Source organism: Pimephales promelas, chromosome 2 (assembly GCF_988280905.1).
Source record: "Pimephales promelas chromosome 2, fPimPro1.hap1.1, whole genome shotgun sequence".
Classification (NCBI taxonomy): Eukaryota; Metazoa; Chordata; class Actinopteri; order Cypriniformes; family Leuciscidae; genus Pimephales; species Pimephales promelas.
The window spans coordinates 15,910,657-15,938,399 of NC_142770.1; the positions used below are offsets into that span (position 1 = coordinate 15,910,657).

General features: G+C 36.7%; 2 protein-coding genes and 1 long non-coding RNA gene across 4 annotated transcripts in view; 1 reads left to right on the forward strand and 2 right to left on the reverse strand.

Moving 5' to 3' along the window:
* The window catches only part of LOC148995820 (uncharacterized), an 88,074-nt gene that overhangs the window by 17,446 nt on the left and 42,885 nt on the right, over positions 1-27,743 (reverse strand). The gene's annotated exons all lie outside the window — the stretch shown is intronic.
* LOC120490606 (uncharacterized) lies at positions 149-2,692 on the reverse strand. 2 transcript variants are annotated; one of them, XM_039687908.2, is made up of 5 exons: positions 2,492-2,692; positions 2,169-2,274; positions 1,270-2,008; positions 674-892; positions 149-353 (listed from the first exon to the last, which is right to left on the reverse strand). In XM_039687908.2, the coding sequence occupies exons 2-5, from the start codon at positions 2,266-2,268 to the stop codon at positions 149-151; spliced, it is 1,263 nt and encodes a 420-aa protein (XP_039543842.1). In that variant the 5' UTR covers positions 2,269-2,274; positions 2,492-2,692. The 2 variants fall into 2 exon arrangements, with proteins under 2 accessions (XP_039543842.1, XP_039543843.1); XM_039687909.2 differs by having other exon boundaries at positions 2,165-2,274.
* vasna (vasorin a) lies at positions 3,326-27,206 on the forward strand. The gene is made up of 2 exons (XM_039694890.2): positions 3,326-3,488; positions 24,980-27,206. The coding sequence occupies exon 2, from the start codon at positions 25,013-25,015 to the stop codon at positions 27,068-27,070; it is 2,058 nt and encodes a 685-aa protein (XP_039550824.2). The 5' UTR covers positions 3,326-3,488; positions 24,980-25,012; the 3' UTR covers positions 27,071-27,206.

Here is a 27,743-nt window from a genome sequence, read left to right on the forward strand (position 1 = left end):
CTCCCACATGTTGTTCCAACCCTGTAAGATTAATCAAAAATATCTTAATTTGTGTTCCGAAGATGAACAAAGGTCGTATGGGGTTGGAACAACATGATGGTGATGAGTAATTACTGACAGAATTTTAATTTATGGGTGAACTAACCCTTTAAATGTGGGCCATGTTTTTCAAAGTTATATAGTTCTCCACAGCAGTCTCCCAGGTGTGAGGTGTAGTCAAATTACTTCGAGTGCACAGTTCTTCAAAGTTTGCCTGAAGCTGTTCATCTCCACATGTACTGAGAGTAGATTCAATGAAAAACTGGTTCAAGTCTTCCTCTGAGACACGAAATCCACATTCTCTCCCATTAAACCTTTAAGTAAAAGAGGAAAAAGTTATGTGTGAAAAATAAAAGTACAGTGATAAAGGTTAATTTTTAATTAAAATAAAACCTTGTCAATCCAAAGTTGAATGACTTTCTTTTGTGGAATATAATGTTAGCCAGAATCTCTTTTCAATTTATTAGTGAGTGAAACTAATATTGTGTATCATATCACATTTTTTGTTATATGGAAGTAAGCCACACGGCTTTGTAAAAACATTGGTGAGTTTGTAGTTGTGTTAAATATCATTTTAAAAATTATATTAAAAAAATGCAAATAAGTGAAATATTTAATATAGTCATATACTGACCTGTGTGGAAGAGCGTAAATTGCATCTGGTTTACCAGAAGGACAGCGAGACTGTTTAACTGCCCTAATCGTGTGAGTGTTCCAGATTTCTTTGCATTCATCAAGGTCCATCTGTAGCACACTTAAAAACACATAACGTACCAAGCATATGTGCTCATGACTGCCATTAAAGAGTTGTCTCTCTTTCAAGTCATTCAGCAGATCCATCCAGAACTGAGACCTATGAAATAAAACCACAATACCAACATCCTTTTTAGACGTTTAGGCTCGTTTTCACAGACAGGCCTTAGAATGCGCCAGGATTAGGCTTTAGTACGGCATTTAAGTAGCTTTTATAAACATGTCCCAGAGAAAAAAAAATGACTGAGACATTTTGAGACAACAATGGCACTAACAATTTTTTAAGATTCGTCAGTGAAAGTGGCTCTTATTTAAAACGGCTAAAACTTGCATTTTAGTCTAGGACAAGCCTCGTCTGTGAAGCTGGGCATTAATTTTATAAGCTTTTTTCTAACGTGTAACTGCACATTAAATTCAAACTAAAATTTAGCAAGAAAATATATTAAATAAAACCCCTAAATATCATGACTGTTATACCTTTGTTTTCTGAAGTATGACCACCAGCTTTCAATTCGTTGGTTTGTGGTTGATGAGCCATACATATGGCTTGAAGCCCCTGCAAGGTCATCTGTGTGGACTGATCTCAGAGAACAGTGGATTGCAGCCATAGTTCCATTTTCAGTGCCGCAGTCTGTGCGAAGAAGCTTTGGTATGACTCCAAATTGTGTAGCACACTGTAGGTAATAAGCAGCTATAATGTCTGGGTTGTTATTGCTAGCTCCACAGTTTAACCACATTACTTTGCGTGAGTAACCATCAATGCAGCCACTTATAGCTAAACCATATGGTTTTAATTTGTCATAGCCATCAATGTGCCAGGCATGATTTGGCCCCAAAGAATGATAAACTCTTCTCACAAATCTTCTTCTTGAGCGTTGTTCAATGCCTAATGGATCAAGGTCTTTTAGCATAAGCATTACATCTTGCCTTCTCACTGTAAGATTGTGTTTTTGACGCAGGGTCTGGCACATTGTGCGGTAACCATAATGCTGTCCAGAACCATTCAACTCGCCAACAATAGCTGTCCGGACAGTGTCCAAAGGCGAGTAGTTTCTTCGTTTGTACAAAGACAGTCTGTTCAATTTTTTTTTCAGGGTACGAAGGCTCATTTTAATGTTGTGCTTCAATTCCAAGAAATCCAATATGACACTGTAAGTGTGTCCATCTCTGAAGTACTTTCGAAGAAGATCATCCTCACAAACAGGGACTGATGACTCTAACCATAAACAAATATAATAATAATAAAGGTATTATTAAGTAACAACTTTAACTTGGTAGAAACATCTGACTCAGAATTTAGTTAATAAACTTAAACATTGTGCTCAAATAACAGTAACTTAAGGTTTTAAGGCAGACTAAACGCATAACTTACATACCACGTTCAACTTCATTTGACAAAAACTGGAGATTAGAGCCACACGAGCTGCAAAAGGCTGTAACCGTTCTCAGATCGTTTCCACAAAATGGACAAAACATCCCAGCCTAGGACAATAGTAGAAATGATAACAGTTCAGCTAACGTTAATCAAGTGTTCACAACACAAAAACAGAGCTAAAAAGTTAACTAAAAATGAGTTTATCTAACGTAACGTTATATACTCGGTTCATGAATCGATAATTTAAGATGATCAGGATATTAAAACGTTCTGATAAAGTATATGTTCATTTAAAAATCAAATAGACATATTAAGATAACTTACACAGACGTGTGTCCCGATCAAGTCCTGATTCGACGCTTGAGGAAATCTATTTTCAGTGCCGGCACTGCCCCCTGGTGGTCGGGAGCATTTCCGTTGTGTTGTGGCTATTTCGTTGTGTTGTGGATATTTCGTTGTGTTGTGGCTTGTTTCCGTTGTGTTGTGAACTTATGTTTGCTTTTTGAATTTCGTTGTGTTGTGCACTACTGGGCCACCGTACATATATTTTCATTTCGCAATTTCAATTTGCGCAAATTGAAGGGTAATGGAAACGCAGCTGATTATAGACAGTTTATAAAGTTGTAAATTCGGATATTTTTCCACCAAAAACACATCACTTTGCTTCAGAAGGCCATCATTAATCCCCTGGAGCCGCAAATGGATTACTTTTATGAAAGATGGATTGATGCACTTTTTGAATCTTCAAAATCTCAGGTAGCCTACTATTCACTCGCTTAGCCAGGATATTTTTTAATATAAATGTGTTTGGGTGGAAGAAGAAAGTCATATGTTTTGGGGTGAGTAAATAATGGGATAATTTTCACTTTTGGTGACTAAACTCAAAAACTACGATGGCATTTTGTATTTAATAGTCTAATATTCCAATACAAACTGTACGGCACAACTGCATTATACTACATTTGTTGTGGAGTTAGCCTACGTAGTCGGTATATAGCCTAAATACTCCTTATTGCCACAGCCCGGCGACGGAGAGTTGTGTCAAGCCTGAAGAGTTTTGCTCTTGCTCCTCCTTCCTAAAACTCTGGAGGTGTTGCGCTCCTGCCATTCAGTAAAAACACCACCGTGTTCCTAAAGTTCAGACAGACGTCTGGCTGGACGCAACCTGCACGGATCGCTGCATATGTTGTGTGTCAAAGCTTGCCTTCGGGAGAAATTATTCCTGCTCAAGGGCATGACCATACAAGAGTGTTGAGCTTCATTCCGCGGTGTCTTGTGGATAAAACTACACACGCGTGCTTCACTTTTCGAAGTTTTACAGGTAAGCAGTGGAATAAGTATTTGTAGATTGAAAACCAGCACTGAAAATGTTACATAGCCTATGTCTAGACAAGTAAATGAATAATTAGGAATTAATTTTATTTCTGGAACTTTTGTTTCCTTTTGTTAGGGAAACAATTTTGCCAGTGAACTTGTAAAAATGTCTGAACTTTAATCCACCAGTGTTTTTGATGGTTTCGTGAGCGTTCAATAAAGCATTATGAGTTTTTTACTGGCAACTCAATATACCATCGTGCAAGTCGATGATGATTGGTTGTGAATATTATTCTATTCATTTCATTATCTCGCGGCAATAGATACGACATAAACAAAACATAACGAATGCAATATCATTAGCGAGTGAATATTAGGTTTCATATTAGGATGTGGATCTTACAGTATTCTTGTATAGGTTATTATATTATTAGTTGTAGATATTGTTTTATTTTACATTATCTGTGCGAATATGGTGGTGGGTTTTGCTGGGGCTGATATCCCTTATGGTTTTAAAGTTGTTGTTTTTTTTTTACCCATATACATGTCAAAAAAAAAAAAAAAACACAGTGTGCTTTTAACCACAAAGGTAGATTAAAAGTCTGTGGCTTTCACCTGAGGAGATTTCATTCAGTAGGCCTATGACTTATCGGTCGTTTCATCTACAAAACAAAGTGCTAGTGATAGTTTTTAAACAAATCTATATATCTCACACACACACACACACACACACACACACACACACACACACACACACACACACACACACACACACACACACACACACACACACACGCACACGCACACACACTTATTACCCAAGACAAAAATCACTAGCACAATCTTGAAAACTATTGACAGATATTACTTTAGGCCACCTGCCTTTTTTGTTATTAATGCAAGTTGATGTAGTTTGCACCACTATTGTATAGGATTAATATAAAATATATTATATAAGAGGGTTTGTATATATAAAAAAATTAAATCATTTGTACATCAACATTATTGCTAAATTATGGTAACTCGCTTGTGATAAACATGCTGTCAATGTGAAGCCTTTTTAAATCAAGCTCCTAATATTGTCCCTGCAATGTCATTAAACCTCCATCCCCTTCCTCACCCAAGCTGCTGGCATCTAAACGAATGCGTTGTAATTAGTTTAGTTGCACAGGATGGAAAGAAGATTGTGCCCAGTTATTCCACCTTTTAAACCCATTGTTTTCATTGCTTCAAAGAAATCTCACAAGTTGAGGAGAAAGCTTTTTGTGGAGGACTCTATTAAGAAGTACTTTGGATCAAGGGTTGAGTGACATGCTGAGATTTTGGCCATTCATTTTAGTGATTCTGAATAGGTTTGCAAATCCTCCTCAGCCGTACGCCTCTTTCCTTTGCGCAGTGGTTGGTTAGAGGTCTGAGAGAGATGTTAAAATGGTCACAACCTTTAAATATCCACTAGATTGTCACAACAAAATATGAGGTGGTGTAGCATCTGTGAAGTTATTCAGGTTTTAGAATACACTCTTAACAAATAAGGTAGCGATACCATAGAACAACAATTTGGGGTACCTTAAAGATTGTAATAATTTTATATTTATAACAATGGATTGCAGATTCATATTTTACCATTTTTGTGTCAGTTCCAAGAAAAGCAGTGGTCCTTTTAAACAATGCTTAGAGAGCATTTGTATGTGATTTCAGTTAAAGAGAATGACCTGTTTAGTTGGCTCTAAGTTCATTAAAACATCTATTTCAAAAGCTGAACTGATTTTCTTTTTTTTATATACAGAATGTATAACTCAATGTTTTAACTAATTGAAAAAGCTGAATAATCATTCCAAACTTAATGATTAGCCGGCAAAATAATCGACGATTAGTCGATTAAACTTTCTAATAATCATTAGATTAATCGATTATCAAAATAATCGACAATTAGTCGATTAATCGTTCTAACAATCTTCAGATTAATCGTTAACAAAATAATCGACGATTAGTCGATTAAGCGTTCTAATAATCATTATTAATCATCAGATTAATCGATTATCAAAATAAATCGACGATTAGTCGTTTAATCGTTCTAGCAATCTTTAGATTAACCGGTAACAAAATGGTCGACGATTAGTCGATTAATCGTTCTAATAATCATTAGATTAACCGATTATCAAAATGATCGACGATTAGTCGATTAAACGTTCTAATAATCGTTAAATCAATCGATTATCAAGATAATCGACGATTAGTCGATTGACCAGTTCCAATAATCGTTAGATTAGCGATTAATCGTTCTAATAATCGTTAGAATAATCGATTATCAAAATAATCGTTTGTTGCAGCCTTACTCTAAAGAACCTTTATTGTTGATAGTGATGAAGTTTTTAATAGTTTAACAGATTGCACAACCACATATTCTTTCTGCAACTGACCCTTTGAGCAGCAAACCCAAGTTTGTTTTGTAAAATATTGTTTATGAATGATGTCAGAGCAGACCAAGAACCCAGCTGCGAGTTAAGCCCGACCCGTCATTAGTAATGTGGGCCGCATTCCTTATATAGTTTGAGATAATATCTGTAGTAAGCATGTTAACACATTCTTTTCACTTTGTTTTGGTCAGAGGTTGAGATTAGTTGGAAGTCTGCCAGTCATCGTTCAGGAGAGGTAAATACGGAGGGGGCACTTTGGCTACGAAAGAAGGGACGAGCGTATGAGAAAAGCAAAGACAGAGATGCAGCAAAAAGCACAAGCAAACATTCCTGACGCGGTGTCTCAGCAATTTAATTAAAGGGACTAGTGGGACGTTAGAGTGGGCATTCGGAGGTGAAGGCTTAACCCCCCAAAACACCCCCCCCCCCCCCCCCAGGCTTGGTCTAATCCCAAGGGTCAGCTAATAAGTGCTCGGGTCATGCCACCATGACAACTAAATGGGGAGTATCTCAGAAAGAGCTTCCCAGTCACAGTTAATAACTGCATGATGGACGTTAAGACACAGTGAGCAGGAATAAGTGTGTGCAGATGCTGAGTGAAGATCAGCCTTATGGGCTGAGAGGTAGAGTCAAGTGTCTGACATCTGAAGATTATTTAGTTAGAGAAGCACTTTGATTGTAAAGATTTGGGCTTTTGTGTCTTGACTACGACTCTGCCTGTTGTTAAAGGTCAGATGGAAACACTAGAAATGGTTTGCTTGTTGTTTGGATTATACTGATCACTCAAAATCACTCTGAAATCTGTTGTAGTAGCAACTGCCAACGCATGAGCTATTTTTCTAAAACATGGGATTTGATTTTCGTTTGGTTTCTTCCTCCTTGAAGTGTTGGCTAAACAAAGGATTGCAATAGAGGAGCATTAAAGTTAACACAATGGAATAACATGAAACAGAGTCAGTGTCAGTGAGCTTAGAACAATTTAAACACCTGTCATTCAGAGGTTCGATATTTTCTGCACCTTATGTTCTTTTATCACGTATTTTGATGGTTTTATTATACTTTCGGCTATTGATTTAAACAAATTTGGCAAATTTTTAAATATTTATGTATGTTTGCAGATTCTTTACGAATATAAAAATTACAGTTGTAATCGAAATTATTCAAGCTCTTACTGTGCAGCTGAAACCTCAGTTCCTTGTCCATGTTCGTTGTTTGTGAAGGGCAATGATATCCTCTCATAACTTTCTGGACCATTCTTTTGACTTATTTCTAACATGCAGTCAAACGTGACACTAAACAAACCTAGTCAGTTCAGATATTTCATGTGTTCTAGCTCAAGCACACCTGGTGCAACTAATGAAGCCCTTGATACAGGGCTGCTTGAGACAACAAGCAACCAGCTGTGGGATTCTTTTCAAGGTTTTGAATAATTTGAGAGTGTAGAAGTCCCTGTTTACACGAGAACTCTCGCAGGTGAAAATGTAAAAATATTTTATCGGATGTGCCTTTCGTTTACACGGCGACGGCGTTTTTGGGGCTTAAAAACGCAAAAAAGTGAAACCACCCTCCAGAGAGGAAATCTTTAAAACGCTCCCCCGCCGCGTTCCCGTGTAAACGGTAAAAACGCAAAGGTCTGCTTGATAGTGAAGGTTGTACGCAGGCGTGTGGATTTGGTGGTGTTGTAGTATGCACTCTTAGCCGCTTTGAGTGCATACTACATTGAATTTCACAGAATTTTGCGTCACCATGTGCACACAGATTTCACACCCAAAACGCTCGTCTAAACGCAGAATAAAAAGTGATAACGCAACACCACTTTTGCGTTTTCTCTTCAGAATCGTTTCCGTGTAAACATAGCCTAGTTGTATTTTCAGTTGAATTTGTGGAAACCACTTGAAACATTTGTGTTGAGCTATTTAAATTACTTCTGTTTGATTTGTTTATTGAAAACAGCTGGAAGTATGTACATTTTTCCAATAAACCTGCAATGGGGGTTGAATAATTTTGATTACAACTGTAGGATGATTCATTTTTGTGGAACACAACCAGCAACAAGAATGAAAAATATAATTATATATTAACATCCAGTTCAGGAATGTTTAAATGTCCATGTTAGAATCCATATGGGAGAGAATCTCCATGGTCTCCATAATCTGAAGGAAAAAAAATGTTAATCTTTTTTAGGATTGACTTTTTCTTCAGGACGACGTTTTCTTCAATAACTAACAGTGCTCCTAACCCAACTACCTTTTTTCAGAAAGGCATTATGCTAAAATATTCAGTTAAATGTGGCTGTTCATTACTATGTTTTTGAGGTATTCTGTTTTTTTTTTTGTATGCATCTAATTTAAGTTTATTTAAAATACTAAAGTTTGATATTTAATAGGGCTGTCAAACGATTAATCGCATCCAAAATAAAAGTTTGTGTTTACATAATATATAAGTATATAAATACACACACATGCAGGTACAGTATATATTTATTTATTTATTTATTTATAAAATATTTATATATATAATATAAATTATAAATATAAATCTATGCAGTATATACATGAAAATATTTCTTAAATATATACAAGTATGTGTGCATTTATATATAAAATAATTATACACCGTGCACCCACATACAGTATATTATGTAAACACAAACTTTTATTTTGGATGCGACAGCCGTAATATTTAATAATTCATATTTTTTATTTGGATGCCTGAACGTAATACATATAAATATTATAAATTATATTATCAGATCATTTTATTTTGAAAGATTCTGCCCCCTTAAGTAATTCCAAAAGTACTTCAATGCTACTGTAGCTAACTACTTTTAACACTTTATTTTAAGGTGACGTACACATTACTTACTACATGAACTTACTATTGAAATAACAGTAAATCATGCATAATTACAAGTAACTCCTTAAACCAAACCCTAACCATAACTCTATACTAAGTACATGTAGTTAATATTACTTATTTGAGTAAGTACAATGCAACTACGTCACCTTAAAATAAAACGTAACCCTACTATTTAAACAAGAGTAGCTTGAGTGTAGTTTAACTACTTTGAATTTATGAGCTGTGTAGTTTCAAAATAGCTTCACCCAAAACTGCTGACAAGAGATAAGGAAGGCTGGTGAAGAAAAGCTCAAATACTGTATTATCTCATGTTATGGCTTTTAGGGTTTATTTTATGTATATGTTCTTTTGTGGTGTCCACTTGTAAAAACACAGTTTAGATTGCAACCCTGCTGTTTGAATGATCACGAGCACAGAGAAGACAAGAACCAATGCCAAGAGCAACAAAGAAATATAAACACGCATGTAAATCAAAACAATAAATCAGAAAATGTTAGAAATAAGCATGGAGATTGCACGCTACACTAATATATAATAACATAAAACTTCCATCCTAGCTTACAACTATGCATGAGGCATTCGTTGGTTGAATCCCCCTGAAAAGTATAAAAACTAGCGCTTTCTAAACATTACTCTTTTTTTTTTTTTTTCACATCCTGTCCAGCAACACATATCTAGCTCAACCAATAGTGTGAGTTTGAGGTGGGGCTATCCGTTTATCCAGCCAATAGAAACGTAGATATACTGTAGATTGTTCAGGAAACCTGTTTGGAAACAATCATTATTTAGCTTTTTTTTGAGGGAAAACCATACTCTTCCACTTTAAGGAGACAAACTGCATATAAGGAAATCACTAAGAGACAATTTCTTTTTCTGAATGTGAGCTGTAACTTGAATGTCTTCAAGCAAATATCATTTACAGCTCACAGAGTTGTGTCCTTTGGCTGCGTCTGTTGGGTGGTGTTCAGTTTTTCACAAGTCAAGAACAGCAAACATCCGTCTACCTTCCTTCAAACGCAGGCGCTCAGGAGAGCAGTGTTTGATCAGAGGGATCTGCTTCTCTGATTACTTTGGCTGATACATGAGTTATATTAAGGCTGTAACACACTGTCACTGACAGGTCAGAAAAATGGATGTTTTAAAGGCCATTAACCTACAGTTATTCTCTTATTATCACGTTCAAAACGTCAGTGTAAGATTTGTTGCATTAAATTGATCACTTATTACATTACAAAATATTTCTATTACAAATAAATACTGTTCTTTTGGACTTCTATTTGAACTACTACTTTTCATAAAAGAATCCTGAAAACAAAATCTATTACGGTTTCCAGTTTAATATTTAAGATGAACTTGATCAACACTGATAATCAACAGAAATGTTTCTTGAGCCACAAATCAGTTTATTAGAATGATCTCTGAAGGATCATGCAACACTGAAGACTGGAATAATGATGCTAAGATATTTATTTTAAATAGTGTTTTTTTTTTAATCAAATAAATGCAGCCTTTGTGAGCATAAGAGACTTCGTTTGTGTATACAAACACTGTATATCGGTTTCCACTTAAAATAAACTGGCTGTTTTTAGCTTTAAATGTCGTCATTTCGTCCATTTTCGTCAACGTTACGTTTTGAGTGGATGACGAGCGCGAGACGACGAAATGGATGCCAATAAGATTCTGAATGGAAATTTTACTTTTAAAATTTGCCAAATTCCACTGACAAGACCAAAGTGATCTGTGTGTTTTGTCGTTGTGAACTGAGCTATCATCATCACAGCACGTCCAGTGTGAAATACCGCTTGATGATAGCCAAGCACGCGCACACACACACACACACACAGATGATACGAATTCTCCGCCCCCTTGTCAATATCAGGACCCCGTCAGTATTTCTTTCACCCTTTTATTGATGAACCGTGTTACATTGAGAGATTATTTGCTCCAAGTGAGAATTCTAGTGTGAATTTGAATACAATATATGCTAATGTTGTTCAATAAAAAAACATTTGCACAAAGCAAGCCGATACACTTTTCCATGTTGATAAGCATTAAAATGAGAGAAAAAAAAATAACGGGACAAAAAGAAATCAAGAGACATTTAGAATAGATAAAAATGTGCGATTAATCGAGAGTTAACTATGACATTAATCGCGATTAAATATTTTAATCGTTTGACAGAACTACTTTTTTTAGATTGAATAAATGACAGAATGCTAATTTTAGGGTGAACTATCCCATTAAGATGTACATGACATCTGTTATGATGATTGGTTAATCAGTGTACATATTCATACAGCAAAGTCAGAAGCAACTTGAGAGTTACACTGAGGTCACTAATTCATTAATTCTGGCTGCGCACACTTTAAATCAATCAGTGACACAATTCATCAGCAGACTGCCAGGATGGGATCAGATAACCCTCTAAAACACACACACACATTGTGCACACTGTCTTTCATTGCTTTTCAGTGAGCTGCAACGATACACAAACAAAGTAGTATGCTGGAGATTGATGGAGAACTTCCCTAGTATTTAGTTACTTCAGCCACGCTTAAACCATGTCTACACATTACAAGCAAGAGCTACGTCATTCAGAGGAGGTAAACGTACTCCAAGAGGGCCTCAATGTCACCGTGGTACAAACAGGCCGGGACAGGCAGGGAAAGAAACCGATTTGGCCTTGTTCCAGCATACCTCGTCATCACTGGAGGTGAACCGGCATTCGTTTATTTGTTTTAATGGGCTGTTGGTTGCAAATAGATCCGCGACATTATTCAGGATTTTTTGAAACACACGGTTTTTGTCTGTTTTAAAGACTTCCTCGCTTGAGATGCATGAATATCTGACCTTTTCAACAAAGGAGATCACATGCTCAGTATCACAAATGTGATTATTTGATTAATGGCCAAGAAATTGTGAAAAATGTGCTTTGATTTGGTCTGGTCTGACAGACTGAAGACTCGAGAGTTCCTGATACAGAAAACACTCAAGCTGACACAGCTGGTCAGAAGACAGGACACCCCCTGCGGGGCAAGAAGGGGGCGGCGGGGCGAGTTGTTCCAGCACGTCCCAGCCGCGAGTTCTCTCTCTCTTGCGCTCCACTCAATTTAGTCACTTTAAACTTCATGCACATTTATTTCAGATTAATTCAAATGAACTTCATTTGCGTGACTAATTTGCTTTTTTTTTTCTCCATTTAATTCAGGTTAAAAAATAATAATAAATTCCCTCATAAAAATAAAGGTTTTCTTTTTTTTTTTTTTTTTTGCTTCTCCAAAAAACCTTTAATTGAACAGGTAAAATAGTAAAATAACCTTAAAATATATATATATTGTTCTTGGTGTGAATCCACTTTCCACTTCAATCCACTTGCCATTTACGTACATTATATTAAAATTACAACACTTTAATTTTGATTTTGCTCATCGAAAATGTTCTCTCTCCCAATTGCTCAATTCAATTTATGTTCAGATCCAATTGGCTTTCTTAACTTCAGCCAGCGCATTGGCTCCTGTCTGCCATTATTGGACAAACTTGATTAATTCAGGTGTGCCTGATTATGAGGTCAGGCACACCTGGATTAATCAGTTTGTCCAATAATGGCAGACAGGAAACGAGGAGCTGGCTGAAGTTCAGGAAGTAGTGGAGCTGTGCATGAAGCCAATTCAAATTAATGTAATTTACTTGTTTTTTTATGCTGTAATTTTTATCACTTAATTCAGTTCAATTCACTTCTCACTGACATTCAAATGAATGATTTCCATGCAAAATTTTTTTTTATGATTTACTCCAATCTCATTTAGTTTTTCTCTGTCCAGCTCAGTTCAATTCACGTTCACACTTAATTCTTATGCAAATTAGAATGAATTCAAATGTACTTATTTACGTTTTTCTCTCACGTTCAATTTAATTATTTTCATGCAATTTTTCACGTCGATTAATTCAGTTCAGTTCGCTTCTCATTGACAGTTTCATATTCAAACTGAAATGATTTTCATGCAGTTGTTTTTTATGGTTTACTCTCATTTCTTTTCGTTTTTCTCTCCATGGGTTCAATTCAATTCACGTTCGATTCATATTCAGATTTAAATTAATTTGATGTAGGGTAGCACAATATGGTATGGTTTTCCAATCACCACTTTTTGTTTGTTGTTATGCAATGCGAGTAAACGTGTGATTATTTTTGACTGCAAACCAGTTTTAAACACTGACACTTACGCCTAAAATCTGTATACCTCCATACGAGTCATGGAATTAAGATCTATGGCATCAGGCCAACAACGTTTTCCAATTTTTTGACACCCATTATGTGTTACGTAGCACAACAAATAACAAAAGAACGTGCTAACTTGAATAACTTGCTGCTTCAACAGGTGTATGACTGTTCACCTTAGACAGATAAATGCGTGCATATGGTGTGCGTGCGTTTGTTTTTCTTTTGAATACATGAAAGCTGTTGTGTTTCACTCTATTACACACCGATTCAGTCTGAAAGTAAGCCAAAAAGCATAGCATAAAATACTAGGAACCTGTCCTGAACCAACTAAACCTGCAGAGACGGAAAGAGACATGTACAGACAAGAACAAACTGTTCTTTGCCTCTCTCTTCATTAATCACAAAATAATCCAAGTGCAGTTTCCCCTATATAGTAAACAGATAAATGATTAATTGCACATTTTATTGGTACAATATTAGCGAGAATTCTAAGGTCACGTTCACATAGCAGCAGGATATGGTTGTCTGTTCTGTATTCGAGTCCTTAAAGGGATAGTTCATTTTGAAATTAATTTTTGATATGTTTTAGCTTACCTCAAGGGCATCCAAGATGTAGGTGTCTTTGTTTCCACAGTATTTTCAATTTTGACATTTTTAGGTCAAACCGTTTTTTGTCTGTCAGTCATATAATGGAGGTATATGGTCACCACCTCAAAGAGCGTGCACAGACAAGTCCAAATTAAACATGATTTAATGACTCGTAAATGTAAGTACACATTGATGGCCTAAGACACGAAACGAGCGGTTTGTGTGAGAAAACGAACAGTATTTATATTGTTTTCACCTCCTGTAACCACAGCCACATCCAAGTGGCTGAAGTGCCCCGGAAGTGATCTCTTGCGTGGTTGTGAAAAAAAATAAAATAAAATCAACGTTGTCTGTTTATATATCGAAATCGTCTTCCATTGCGATTTCCTGTATATCTAAATCTGTTTAGATCTGTTCTGATCATTTCCGGGGCTTTCCGGCACTTGCGCAGACAGAAGCGCCCTCGCCCTCAGAGTACTTGGACGTGACTGTGCAAGAGGTAAAAACAATATAAATACTGTTCGTTTTCTCACACAAACCGCTCGTTTCGTGTCTTAGGCCATCAGTGTGTACTTACATTTATGAGTCATTCAATCATGTTTAATTTGGACTTGTCTGTGCATGCTCTTTGGGGTGGTGACCATAGACCTCCATTATATGACTGACAGACACGAACGGTTTGACCTAAAAATATCAAAATTGAAAATACTGTGGAAACAAAGACACCTACATCTTGGGGTAAGCTAAAACATATCAAAAATTAATTTCCAAGTGAACTATCCCTTTAATACGGTTACGTTCACACACAGTTACAGTCGTTCATTTACTGACAACCATATATAACCGATCTCACACCCGTACATTTTCAGAACTCACTACTACTGCATTCTCAGAAAACCCGCGCTGTGTGAACGGAACCAGACTTGGTCGCGTCATACAGTGAGCGAGAGCAAACGCGCCTACAGTGTGTAACGTTTATGGCGTCGGAGATATGAGCTTTTTTACATCAGTCACTGTTGTCCACCGGAGCTGCTACCTTCAGTTTTTCGTCTACACTAGACGTAAATACTCCGCTCTTCACCACATATAAACACTGTCAGTTAACATAGAATTGACAGTTGAAGTCAAAGGTCGACTGGATTCTCGTCGTGCTAAGTTTTATGGACCTCGCCATTTCTGAAATTACTTTGCTCACTGGTAAGAGAATACGGGCTTGAGATAAGGTTTGCTTTTGACATTAATTGATATGCAAATACATTTATTTATCTAATATGCCACATTTTAACGTATTGGAATTCACTTCATCTCGTTTTATGGATGTCTACATATTTTTTTTATTGGACAATTGTATTTTTTGGTAATCGAATGCACTTCAAATGCGAGTATGAATCATGCACACACAATGCCATGGCTGCAGATTATGCCACTTGACAACATGCTAGTCATAGCAGAAGCATAATGGCTAATCCGGTCACAAACACACTCTTCTTTCAAACTTCAGAAAAATATGTGCAGCACAAAAGGATGCTAAGAACACCAAAATGATGTCTGTTTTAAACACACCCATGGTAAAATACTTCTCGTACCAGAAATGCTAAAGTTGACCACGCATAGTTTTTACATCTTGGATGGATAGACAGAGATAGATAGATAGATAGATAGATAGATAGATAGATAGATAGATAGATAGATAGATAGATAGATAGATAGATAGATAGATAGATAGATAGATAGATAGATAGATAGATAGATAGATAGATAGATAGATAGATAGATAGCCTTTGTAACAGTATATGACAGGCTGGCGTGTGTCGGAGGCATGGTCTACTTTTGTTAAGTTTCTCATGTTTCACACAGATATGGTGTCTCCACTGATGTGCATGGCTGTAGCAGGTGTGCACATACACACCGAGTAGATTGTAACTTGAACTGCCTGAGCCCCTGGGCAAAGCTGGGGGAGGACGTTATAACTTTATTGCAACTCGACACTTTTTTGTGCCTTTTTTTGAGAGTGTGTTTGTCTGGAGGACCTAATTATGGTTAATAATACTTCAAAGAAATTCAAACATGAACTTTGGGTTCTTGTCATTGTAACATTGATCAGATACACTGCATTTGAAATTGAAGGATCTTTATTGGTTTTATTCATTTATTTTTTTGTAGAAGTTTAAGTTTTACCTCTTCTAACCCTCGTCTTTTTAAAGGAGTAGTCGACTTTAAAAAACAAACAAACTTTTGCTGATAATTTACTCACCCCCATGTCATCCAAGATGTCCATGTCTTTCTTTATTCAGTCGAAAAGAAATTAAGGTTTTTGATGAAAACATTCCAGGATTTTCTCCATATAATGCACTTCATTGGGAACCAAACGGTTCAAGGTCCAAATGAGAGTTTCGGTGTAGCTTCAAATGGCTTTAAACGATTCCAGACGACGAATAAGGGTCTTATCAAGCGAAACGATCGCTCATTTCAAAAATAAATAAAAAAGTTTAAGTTTTATAAGCTCAAATGGTCGCCTTGCTCTGTTCTGTGATGAGCGTTTGTGACTCTCCTGTTCAAACTCGTTCATTTATATCGTCTGGAATTGTTTAAAGCCCTTTGAAGCTGCACTGAAACTCTCATTTGGACCTTGAACGGTTTGGTTCCCAATGAAGTCCATTATATGGAGAAAATTCTGGAATGTTTTCATCAAAAACCTCAATTTCTTTTCGACTGAAGAAAGAAAGACATGGACATCTTGGATGACATGGGGGTGAGTAAATTATCTGCAAAAGTTTTTTTAAAAGTGAACTACTCCTTAAGGAACATACCTGTATTTGGGTTGATTCTTTGGAAACCACATTTAAGCATATTGATTTATGACTTCTTTGGCGTTCTTTTTTTTTTCTTCAATATTTTAAAAGTGTGCATGCAATTCTAAAAATGCGTATAAAAAAAAAAACTACGTGCTCAATTGAGGCAATTATAATTATATGCGCATAAACTACAATGGAAATACATTTTCCGAATAAATCATGGCTTTGCCTCAACGGTGGATGTGATTGGATAACTGGAATAACCAGTGGACCCATTTTATGACACAGAATCTCAAATATTGGGTTTGTTTGTTCTTAAATGAGTCAAAGTCTGTTGATTTGGTTTAAGTCTCTTTCAGAAGCGATTCACATGATTGCATTCACAAACACTGTAATTTATAATGCAGGAAAATAACAGTCACAGTTTCTTTCCGGATTTCAGCAACTTCCATTTTTATTACAGATATGTTGTGCCAATAATCTATTACCAATGGATATAATACCAGAAAATATTGTTGAAAATGCTGAAAATTGTACATAGAGTAAGTGTATAGCATGTAGCACGAATGTGAATAGCGGAGTTCTGATAATTTAATCTCGGAAGAACTGGATAGAAATACTCATATTGAGATCTCTGCAGAAATCATGATAAATCAGAGCACAGGGATATTGTTGGCGAGGTGAAATTTTCATAAAAAAATGGAAACAAGCAAAAGTCCCCATTTGCTCATTTAATCGCACTGATGTCCAAGGGAGAAACAATGAAGATAATCTTATTTGTGATTTTAGTGCTAGTTGAATTGGGTCTGGCTCTGTTTTAGAAGCTTCTGTTGTGGTGGAAGTGAAGCATGAGGTGAATCACAGTTACCCAGATTACCACAGTAATCTGTTTCATATTTTAAATCTGCCACATGCTCATGAGCTTGATTCAAGCATGCGTAAACACAAACAGTCGCTTACGGGCATGTACGCACTCCACATTGAATCCACATTTAAGTGCAGATGCCTGTTTCTCTTTTGGCTTCCTCTCTGAAATCCTCCCCCTACCCTAATCACAAAACAGTTACTTAATGGGATCTCGCTGTCACCCGGAGAGACCGGCCCAATGCATTCTGGGTAACACAATCCAGCTGTACTCAGGAGTTGCTGACGGAAATGTGTATTTATCTGTGTGTGTCAATATGTGTGCGTGGCAGTGAGTAATTTCAAGACAGCAATGTTGTTATTCAAAGAAACACACACTTACACCCCTGTCTGTACTAAACTACGTCTGTTTCACAAATATTGAAACTGTAGCTTTTTAAGCTAAAAGCTCTTTTAAAATAGGTCAACTACAAAGGTCAAGCTACTATTTAGAAAAATACTACTAAGCTACACTTGCAAACATAGTGCTACACAAAAAAAGTAGTAATTAGCTAAGCTAAGCTAACAATTAGTTGGCTATACTTCAAATTAGCTGTTAGCTAAGCTACAAACTACTAAGAATAAGTAGTTGATTACACTGAAAACTACTAACAGTAAGCAGTTACCTACAGTGTTGTGCAAGTTACTTCCAAACTGTAATACATTAGGGATTACTTGTTACTGTAATTTAAAAGTAATTCATTACCTTACAATATTACTGTCCCAGAATTGTAATGCGTTTCATTACTCATGTATTACTTTTGAGTTACTTTCACCAAAATAACTAAGTAGAACTTAACTTTTGGGCTGTAACGATATGCAATATGAAACCGAAATCGCGATTCGCCACATCCACGAACCTACAGAATCGCGACACGCCTCTTCCAACTCCAGCGTTATTCTCCTTACCGTCCAGATCCAATGCTGCCTTATCTTTAAATTAGGCTATTAGTATTATTTGAAGTTAACATTATAAAATACGTAGACCTACACCACAAAACTAGTTGAGGATAAATTATTTAAAATTGGGGAAGTCCAGCATTATGGACATGACATTTGCAGTCAAAACTTGAAATAAAAATTCTCAGAAAATTCATGTATTGAAACGTATATAGGCTACTTCCTTAACCCTTTGATGCGCAAGCTATGGATACCCCTTCTAATGCGCAACATGGGTCTAAAAAGACCCGTATTCATTTCCTATGGTATTTCAGTGATGGCTGAGTGTTTTCTTTGCTAATCTTTAAAATATATGTATTTTATCATTTGTTATGCCAGATTTTCATTAAATATCTTTTTTTTGATTTCCACAAATCATTGGGTTTATGTTTCCTTTCTTACTTTATAAACAAACACAGTTTTTGTATTTCTACATCAATTTTACATACATGGGTCTAAAAAGACCCGTATTCATTTCCTATGGTATTTAATGCATGGCTGGACTTTTCTTTTCTTTTTATCTTTTGAGATCAATTTATTTAAGCATTTAATATTCCATTATCTATAAATTTCATGATTTATAAATATTAAAAAAATATTTTTTTCAATTACCAAAAATATTTTTTTTTCATTTTTTTTCTAGGTTTTGTGTTACTATATCAAATGTACTTATCAAGCATAATAAAACAAAAGAATAAAGACAACATTTTGTTAAATTAATCATAGACGTAATTTAGACAACACATTTAACACTTGAAATGTTTATTTGCCACTTTGTCTCGCATAGCATTCACATATCACAGATAACTGATAACTGATAACACTGAAATTGAACTGTGGTGTAGTGTAACTGTATTGAATTGTGGTGAATGTGATCAAAGAAAAGAAAAGAAAACAGAAAAAATAAAATCACACTGGTACAGCGGCATCTCAAATTGCCATCTTAGTGCTTACATGCCTCACAAATGACAACTACATGTTTGTGCTCCTTGTACACAGGCCTGGTGCTCTGGGAACACCAGCTGCTGACTTTTCTGTCTTTAGCAAAGCTGGGCATCATTTCAATCATAGAATGATTTCAGTATAAGAATCATTTCAGCATATGAATGATTATGAACTGTTAGGCCTACTAAATGTAAATAAGCTTTAAAAAACAATATTTTTTGTGTATAGTTAACATTAGCTAGCTAGAATATGTCAACAGCTAGCTAGCTAATAGTATTGGACATGTTTCTCCTTCTCACAAGTAATTTCTCACTAGGTTTACAAGGTCAAGGTAGCCATAGCCTAATATTGAGATATTATGTTGTAATCTTTTACAATATATAAAAAAAGTATGTGGTTAAAATAAAATAAGATTAATAATAATTTTTGACCCATGTATGTAAAATTGATGTAGAAAAAAAAAAAAAAAACCTAACAAAATGATTTGTGGAAATTAAAAACAAGATATTTAATGAATACCTGCAAGAAATGATTAAAAAACATATTTTAAATTAAAGATTCAGCAAAGAAACACTCAGACATCACTGAAATAAAGCAAATGAATATGGGTCATTTTAGACCCATGTATGTAAAATTGATGTAGAAATACAAAAACTGTGTTTGTTTATAAAGTAAGAAAGGAAACATAAACATAATGAGTTGTGGAAATCAAAAACAAGATATTTAATGAATACCTGGAATAAGAAATGATAAAAAAAAACATATATTTTAAAGATTCAGCAAAGAAACACTCAGCCATCACTGAAATACCATAGGAAATGAATACGGGTCTTTTTAGACCCATGTATGTAAAATTGATGTAGAAATACAAAAACTGTGTTTGTTTATAAAGTAAGAAAGGAAACATAAACCCAATGATTTGTGGAAATCAAAAACAAGATATTTAATGAATACCTGGAATAACAAATGATAAAATACATATATTTTAAAGATTCAGCAAAGAAAACACTCAGCCATCACTGAAATACCATAGGAAATGAATACGGGTCTTTTTAGACCCATGTTGCGCATTAGAGGGGTTGCTATACAAAAACTATTTTTATTCAAAAAGTAAGAAAGGAAAAATAAAAATAAGGCTTTGTGATGATCAAAAACAAGTTAATTGAGGAATACCTGGAATACTGAATGATGAAATTAATTTCTTGCAAAGATATAGAAAATGAAAACTGAGTCGGGTCTATTTAGACCCATGTTGTGCATCAAAGGGTTAAAGGACTCCAGACATTAGACAAATATCAGTCTATGTTTTATTTTTAATATTAGGGAAAAGACACAAATTCATGCGTGACAAAAAAATAGGAGGCAAAATACATTTTTTGTAATTCTGTTAATTACACTGCGCAAATCGGATGAGGAAGGGTTGGCATTTTAGTTTTCGTGTTCGCATTTATGAGGAAAAAACAATGTTACAGACGCGACCGCTCTGAACTGGCACTAAAAGACTACTTTAAAAAACTTTCACATAGTCTGTTGCCTTTAAGAAGTAAAAGCAGACAATACACTGTAATACAACTGTATTACAAGCCTCACTGAATATGTAACGAGTAAAATATTACTGAAAATTGATTAGTAATGCCTTACACTACTGCGTTACAGCAAAAAGTAATATGTTACTGTAATGTATTACTTTTGTAATGCGTTACTCCCAACACTGGTTACCTACTACACTATTAACAAAACTATTACAACTTCAACTAATAACTGAAATAATTAGCTACACTGTAAGCTATTATCAAAAGCTATAAGCAAAAGCTGTATCTAAATATTTTTAGCAGTAGCATGTATATAATTAAGTAACAAGAATAGTTAGCTAGACTACAAGCAAACAAAAACTGTAGCTAAATGTAGCCTTTGTAGCTAAATATCTATTAACATAAATATTTCTCTACACAACATTGTAATTACTTTTTTGTTGTCTTAATGTCCAATAATTTGTTGAACTTACTTAAAATTTCTTAGTACAGTTTGCATGCTATGCCTTCCTTACTCAGAACAAGCTTGTAAAGATACTGGTACCATTTGGTTTGAGCACCCCTCCCCAATTTTTTTTAATGATTTAATTAATTGACCGTTACAATTTTTTTTTCGGTCTCTTATAAGTATAACCGATAGCAAATAAAATTGTTATGGTAAAATAAAGCCAAAAATAGACAAACAAAGCAAGTAATTTATTCATGCCGCAAAGATCACAGACAGAATTAAGTTGACTAAACTTAAATGCATTAAGTAAGAATAACTTGACGCAATTAAGTTATGCTTACTTAATGAAATCAAGGCAACGAGTTTGCATAATAAAATTAAGTAAACTGAACTATTTGGTTTTTAAAAAGGGGCAATATCTTTGAAAACACAACTATCGATTACTATTTTCCTGTGTTAATCAAAGAGGGTTTTAGTACTTTTATTACTTGTATTGATATAAATGAACTAGCCTATCAAAAAAAAAAAAAAAACAAAAAAAAAAAAACCCCTGATGAACAGCAGTATATATCAAAATATTTAAAATGTATTTCTAAAAAGACCATGAGTCACACTTCTCAATTCTAGATAGTAGCACCACTTATTTTAGTTAGTTCCCCAATAACTGTCTTTCACTGTCTCTGGTCCCTCCTCCTGATTATATTAACAAATTACGCTACACACACACACACACACGCACATAGTACTGAACTTTCTGAGTCTCTATGCAGGATTTAGGCAAAGCTTTCCGTTTCGGCTGTATTTATTGAGAATTTTGCCATTCAAAAGAAGTTTTTAAAGGAAGGAAACAGGGTAAAAAAGATTTAGTGAAAAACAAAACCTGTGTAAACGAGGTCATTCGAGGTGTCTCACATTGTGTCTCTCCACTTTCATCGCGGACTAATATTTTTAAAAAAAATTCATACTTGTCAAAAGTAATGAGAAATCTAATAATAATGCAAATGGATGTGTTTTTAGTTTCTCATTTGGCTTGGCATTTATTCATCAATCATGCCTTATAAATAAAATGAAGCTGAGCCAAACCCAGAGGGAGTGTGTGCCTGTGTGTGTTGGAGTAATACCTGAGTGTTCATTTTTGGGTGTGTGTGTGTGTGTGTGTAAGCATGCCTTGCGTGTGGGATTAAAAAAAGTGTCATAATCAGAACGACTTTGTTAAAGAGATAGTTAACCCAAAAATGAAAGTCCAGATATCATGTACGGACCCTCGTGTCATCAAGAATGTTTGAAATGTTTTCTCTGTACAATGCAATTCAAAAGTCCATTGACTATTTTCAACATTTCTTCATTTGTGTAAAGAAAAGTGAAGGAAAAATTCTGATGACAGAATTTTAATTTGTGGGTGAACTGCACATCCCCAACGCTCCCTTAATAAATAGCATGCTGTAAATTATAGGCAATTATTATTAATCAATGATTACGATTTAATCACTTTGGTGTGAGCAAAGGGAACAAAAGGTGTTTTGGTGGCATTCAGCTCTGCTTCACCTGTGACCTCCTTCTGCTCCTCATGCCACCCTTGTCAAACCTGTTTTCACGCAATCAGTTGTGACAGAAGTTTGGCAGACAAGTGCATGAACCCTGAAAGAAATAAAGCGAGAGTGAGAGAGAGAAATGTCAAACCCTCCAGAAGGCCCATAGCTCCCTGTGATGAAGATGGATTTTTAGGGTTATTGCAAAATTCCTGCCGTGCCGGTGGGATTGTGCATATGCCAGAGAAAAAAAAAAAAAAGGAGAATGGAAGGAGGGCAAAATGAAAGGCATCAACACACTTTAATGAAATAGCTCTAGTTTGTCAAAAGTCAAGCAACCTACAGAGAGTCCAAACACAGTGTTTAAGCAAGAGGGAGAGACAAAAAACAAAGCTATACACACAAAATATGTGGAAAAACTACAGCTAAAACTCAGTTGGTAAAATGTCAAACTAAATATACGTCAAATAAGACGGAAAGGGAAGGATTATCAGACTAAGATGAAATGGTGGAATAATTATGACTCAACAAATTAAGCCAATTTGAATGTCACATCATCTAAACACAAGGCGTGTACACAAGTAGGTGTTCACTTTTAGAAACATGATGTCTAGCTGGTCCCAGTTGACATTTTACTGGTAGATGCTGTATAATTTACCAGCTACTGAAAGCTGATGTTTGGAAAGTGATGCCTGGTAGACCAGCCAATGATTATAGCTTGAACCAGCTAATAAGTAGAGATCATGTTCCAACGCAACTGAGTCAAACGGTCTTCTTCGGCGAAAACATTATCAGATCAGATTAAAACAAACATATAAATCACAAGACTATGAGCAAATATAGTCACAAGCCTTTCTAATAGCTAAGACATTGTCCTTCAAGGGGAAGAAGGGAAAAAAGGGGCAGAGAAAAAAAGACAAATGGTTGATGCGAGAAAAAGAGGCTCACGAAAGGGAACTCGGACACCGGGGGGGGGATAAAAAGAGTGAGTGTACCTGCCAAATGAATGGTTGTACATCTCCCTCAATAGGCTGGCCTTTTAGCGATCAGGACTCTTGTTGGAACAGTAAACTATTCTTTGTACTCACAAACATACACATTGTTACATCTGCAGAGGAGAAGATGGGTGGCTTAGTTAGCCCTTTGTTCACCAAATCAAAGACATCTGAGAGATTACTGAACAATTAGAAAAAATTACACAAGGAGTTTTATTGATTAATATCACTACAAGGCCTTCTGCCATCTTAGAAAGTAATGATTTTTCACTTTTAAATAGCCACTTTTATTTAGGCATTCTTACTTGTGTCAGTGAAGAGTTGAGAAACTGGGTGGGCTGCTCTAAGGACACATTCTGGGATGAGGTCTAAACTCTCTGGGATGAACTCATTAAGCAAACAGTGGAAAGAGTGAAACTAAATGCAAGGCGGGTCAACAGACATTCAGTCAACTGGGCCATATACCACAGCCATTGTAGGATGATCTCAGAAAATAACGATAAAAGTTCATCAGCCAGACCACGAAACAAGGTTCCATTATAGTGCATAAATCATCAGGGAAGTCATGTACCCATTTATTTATTTTTACTGAGAAGGCACTAGTGGGCATTCTGACTCATTCAGAACATGTTTACCGAATATTTCCAGTTATTAATGAGCAATACAGTAATGTAGTTAATGGGTGATTTCTGCCACAGCCATTTTAGGCCAACTTGTTTTGTCTTACCTGCAATTATTGTGCAAACTAATTATCAAAGTTTGATTGGATCAATTCTGGTCATCACAACAATTAGTTAGTCAACATTACTGTGCCCTTTGTGTAGGGATGAAGTTTCAAAGACATGACAAAAGCTTAAAAAAAATGCCTGTTTCTGTTTGTATAAGTCATGCAAAGCAATTGTTAAAAACTGGTTTTGCTTGAGGACCAGAATTTGTAATTTTATACAGCCCCAACAAAAGAACCAACATGGTATAGCAGACAGAAGCAAACAAAAATGTCTTAAAAAGACAATGAAATGTATTAATATTACAATGAACTGCCATGGGATGTCCAATCCTACTCCACATCCTGCAGTGCTTCGCTTCAAACTGCTCCAACACACCAGATTGAAAGTTTGCCTTAGAGGTTGTGAAAACTTTGGTTAGATGTTTCAGGTGTGTTTAATTAGGGTTGGAGCTCAACTTTGCAGGACAGTGACCCTCCAGGAGCAGGAACGGGCACCCGGGTGAAAGGCCCAACAATGTGAAAACAGTACAGTGTTTAGTGTTTTTTCATACAGTAAAAAGATTTTAGTTTTAACATTGGGTTTCTCTTTTTGTCTATTCCAGGTTTCAATCACAAAGGCCAGACGCTGACCGACAATGCGGCCATTATCTCCCCTGTCTCATCTCATTTTGTTTCACTTACTGTGTGGATCTCTGAGCAGCAGATGTCCTCTAAACTGCACTTGCGTCCCCGGTAGCTCCATCTTCTGTGTCCAGCAGCACTTGATCTACATGCCTCGTGGCCTCCCGTCCTCCACAAAGAACCTCTATGTCTTTCAGAACAACATCAATACCTTGCAACAGCAGGACTTTGTAGAGCTTAGCGAGCTTGGAATGCTGGACTTGAGTCAGAATGCCCTCAGTGAAATCCCTGATAGGGTGTTCAGCCCCCTCTCCTCTCTACACAACCTGGATCTCTCCTCAAACCGCATTACTCAAATTTCCAAAGACAGTTTCACTGGACTGGTCAACCTGGAAAGGCTGTATCTTTACAGCAACCTCATCCAAAGCATTCACCCAGCTGCTTTTGAGGGACTGGAGAACCTACTGGAGCTGAAGCTTCAGGGCAATAAGATTAGTGTGTTGCCAGCTCTGCGACTGCCCAGACTGCTCCACTTGGACCTTAGTTATAATAGTATCCCACCCCTTGGACCTGAGGATTTACAGACACCACACCTTGAGTCTCTTAAAATAGCTGGACTGAAGCTGACCAGTCTGGACGAGGACCTGCTAAGGAGCCTGGCGCACCTACATGTTCTGGATGTTTCACAGAACCTGCTTGCAGAGATACAACCTACACTGAAGGCAATGGGAGGCCTACGGTATCTCAATTTAACCGGGAATCCCTTGGGATCCCTAAAACAAGACGACTTCCAAAATATGGTTAACTTGCAAGAGCTTGACTTGAGTAACCTTTATTTGCAAGGCTTCCCCGAGGGCTTCTTCAACTTTTTCCCCAAACTTGAGAAGCTCACCGCAGCTGAAAACCCCTTTAACTGCCTCTGCCCACTGGCCTGGTTCCCAGTATGGCTAAAGGATTCAAAAGTAGAGCTGTTGAGGATGGAGGAGACTCGTTGCCACTTTCCGCTAATAAACTCGGGAAAGGTTTTGGCAAAGTTGGAGCATAAAGATTTTGGCTGTCCCACAACAACCATTGAGTTAACAAGCGCAGGGACAAGTAGTACTACAAGCAAGCCCACAAACTCCACAACTCCAGTAAGGACAACACGCGCCATTCCCCCGGCACCACCAAGTGAGATGCCGTCAGCAGACATAGACAGCTTCCCTCTTTCTCAGACCACTGCCTTGCCCAGAAGAATCATAGAAGATTCTGAAGAAGAGGACATTATGTGCCCCCCCAGTATCTGTCTAAATGGGGGAACATGCATATTTGACTCAAATGGGGTGGTTTGCCTGTGCCCGCCTTCAATGTCAGGACTCTACTGTGAGATCAAAAACGAAGCTCTGCTTCCCCCGCCTTCACCTAGAGTTTCTATCGAGACCATTGCTACAGTCCAGCCAAACACAATCAGCTCTATTCACATAACCAGCACTTCCATTTCATTAGACCTTCACCGTTACATCCACACAAGACCACACATCCGTGGAATTCGCCTGACTTACCGAAACTTGTCAGGCCCCGACCGCCGACCACTACAGCTGAATGTGCCTCCAACTTACCCCGAGTACACGCTTAGAGGGCTACAGCCAAATAGCACCTATTCGGTATGTGCTAGCTCTCTGGGAGAGCCAGTCCATGTCTCAGTTAGTGCCTGCATGGAGGCTCGCACAGCAGGGATCCCGCCCTCCTCCCACGAGCCCAGCGTTGACGGGATCGAACCTTCTTCCTCTCTCATACCCATTGTAGTAGCTGTGGCGGTGGTGATGGTTGCTGCCATCGTAGCTACTGTTGTGGTCATCCGCCGCAGGAGGAAATCCAAGGCTCCAGTAGATGTGGACTTACATGAGACATCTCCTCTGGAGTTGGAGGGAGTGAAAACCAGTCCAGAGAACGGGCTGACGCATCCAAAACAACCCGACATAACCCCTTGCGTATCTTTAACACAAACCAGCTTGGAATATGAGGCACCTTTAATACAAGGACAGTGTCCAGCCAACAACAATGTAGCTTGTACAAAACCTTTGTACGTGTAAAAGCCATGTAAGGATTCATACCTCCAGCCCACAGAGGGCAATGTGCTTCATGACTCCTGCAGGCAGGTGCGATGCAGACACTAGATAGACTCTGGTGGGTTGGTGAACATTTAAGTGCATCCCAGCCAAACGCTTAAACTGACTGCAAGGATTTCAACCAGGTGCATTTGCAATTTACATTTTAAGTGCCTTTTAGAACCATAAATATCAGCCTCTGATGATAATTTCACTATAAGAAGTGGCCAGATATGAATGAGCATAGTATTGCAGGTCGCTTTAGAGGTAGCTCATTGATAGTGTAGCTGGCTCTGGAAGTGGTAGACAGGAGTCAAAAGATCTTGCCTGGACGCCTGGACTTTTTTTTGTCCAGAAAAAAAAAATTGCACTGATCAGAAACACTGGGACTGTGAGGTGCCTTAAGAAGCTGAAAGTGATCAGCCTCTTAAAAGATGCTTCAAACTGGTTTTATACAGCATCAAAGCATCCCTATGTCCCTCTACCCCATCTGTCCTGCACAGGAGATTTGCTGTGAAAATAAATAATGAAGAGACATTTTCTTACTTTGTCTAGTTTACGCTGTTTTGTTAAAGTTATGTTATTATATTTTTGTATTTTTAAAGGAATATTTCACCAAAAGCATAAATTCTTTTATGCTATTTACTCACCCGTATGT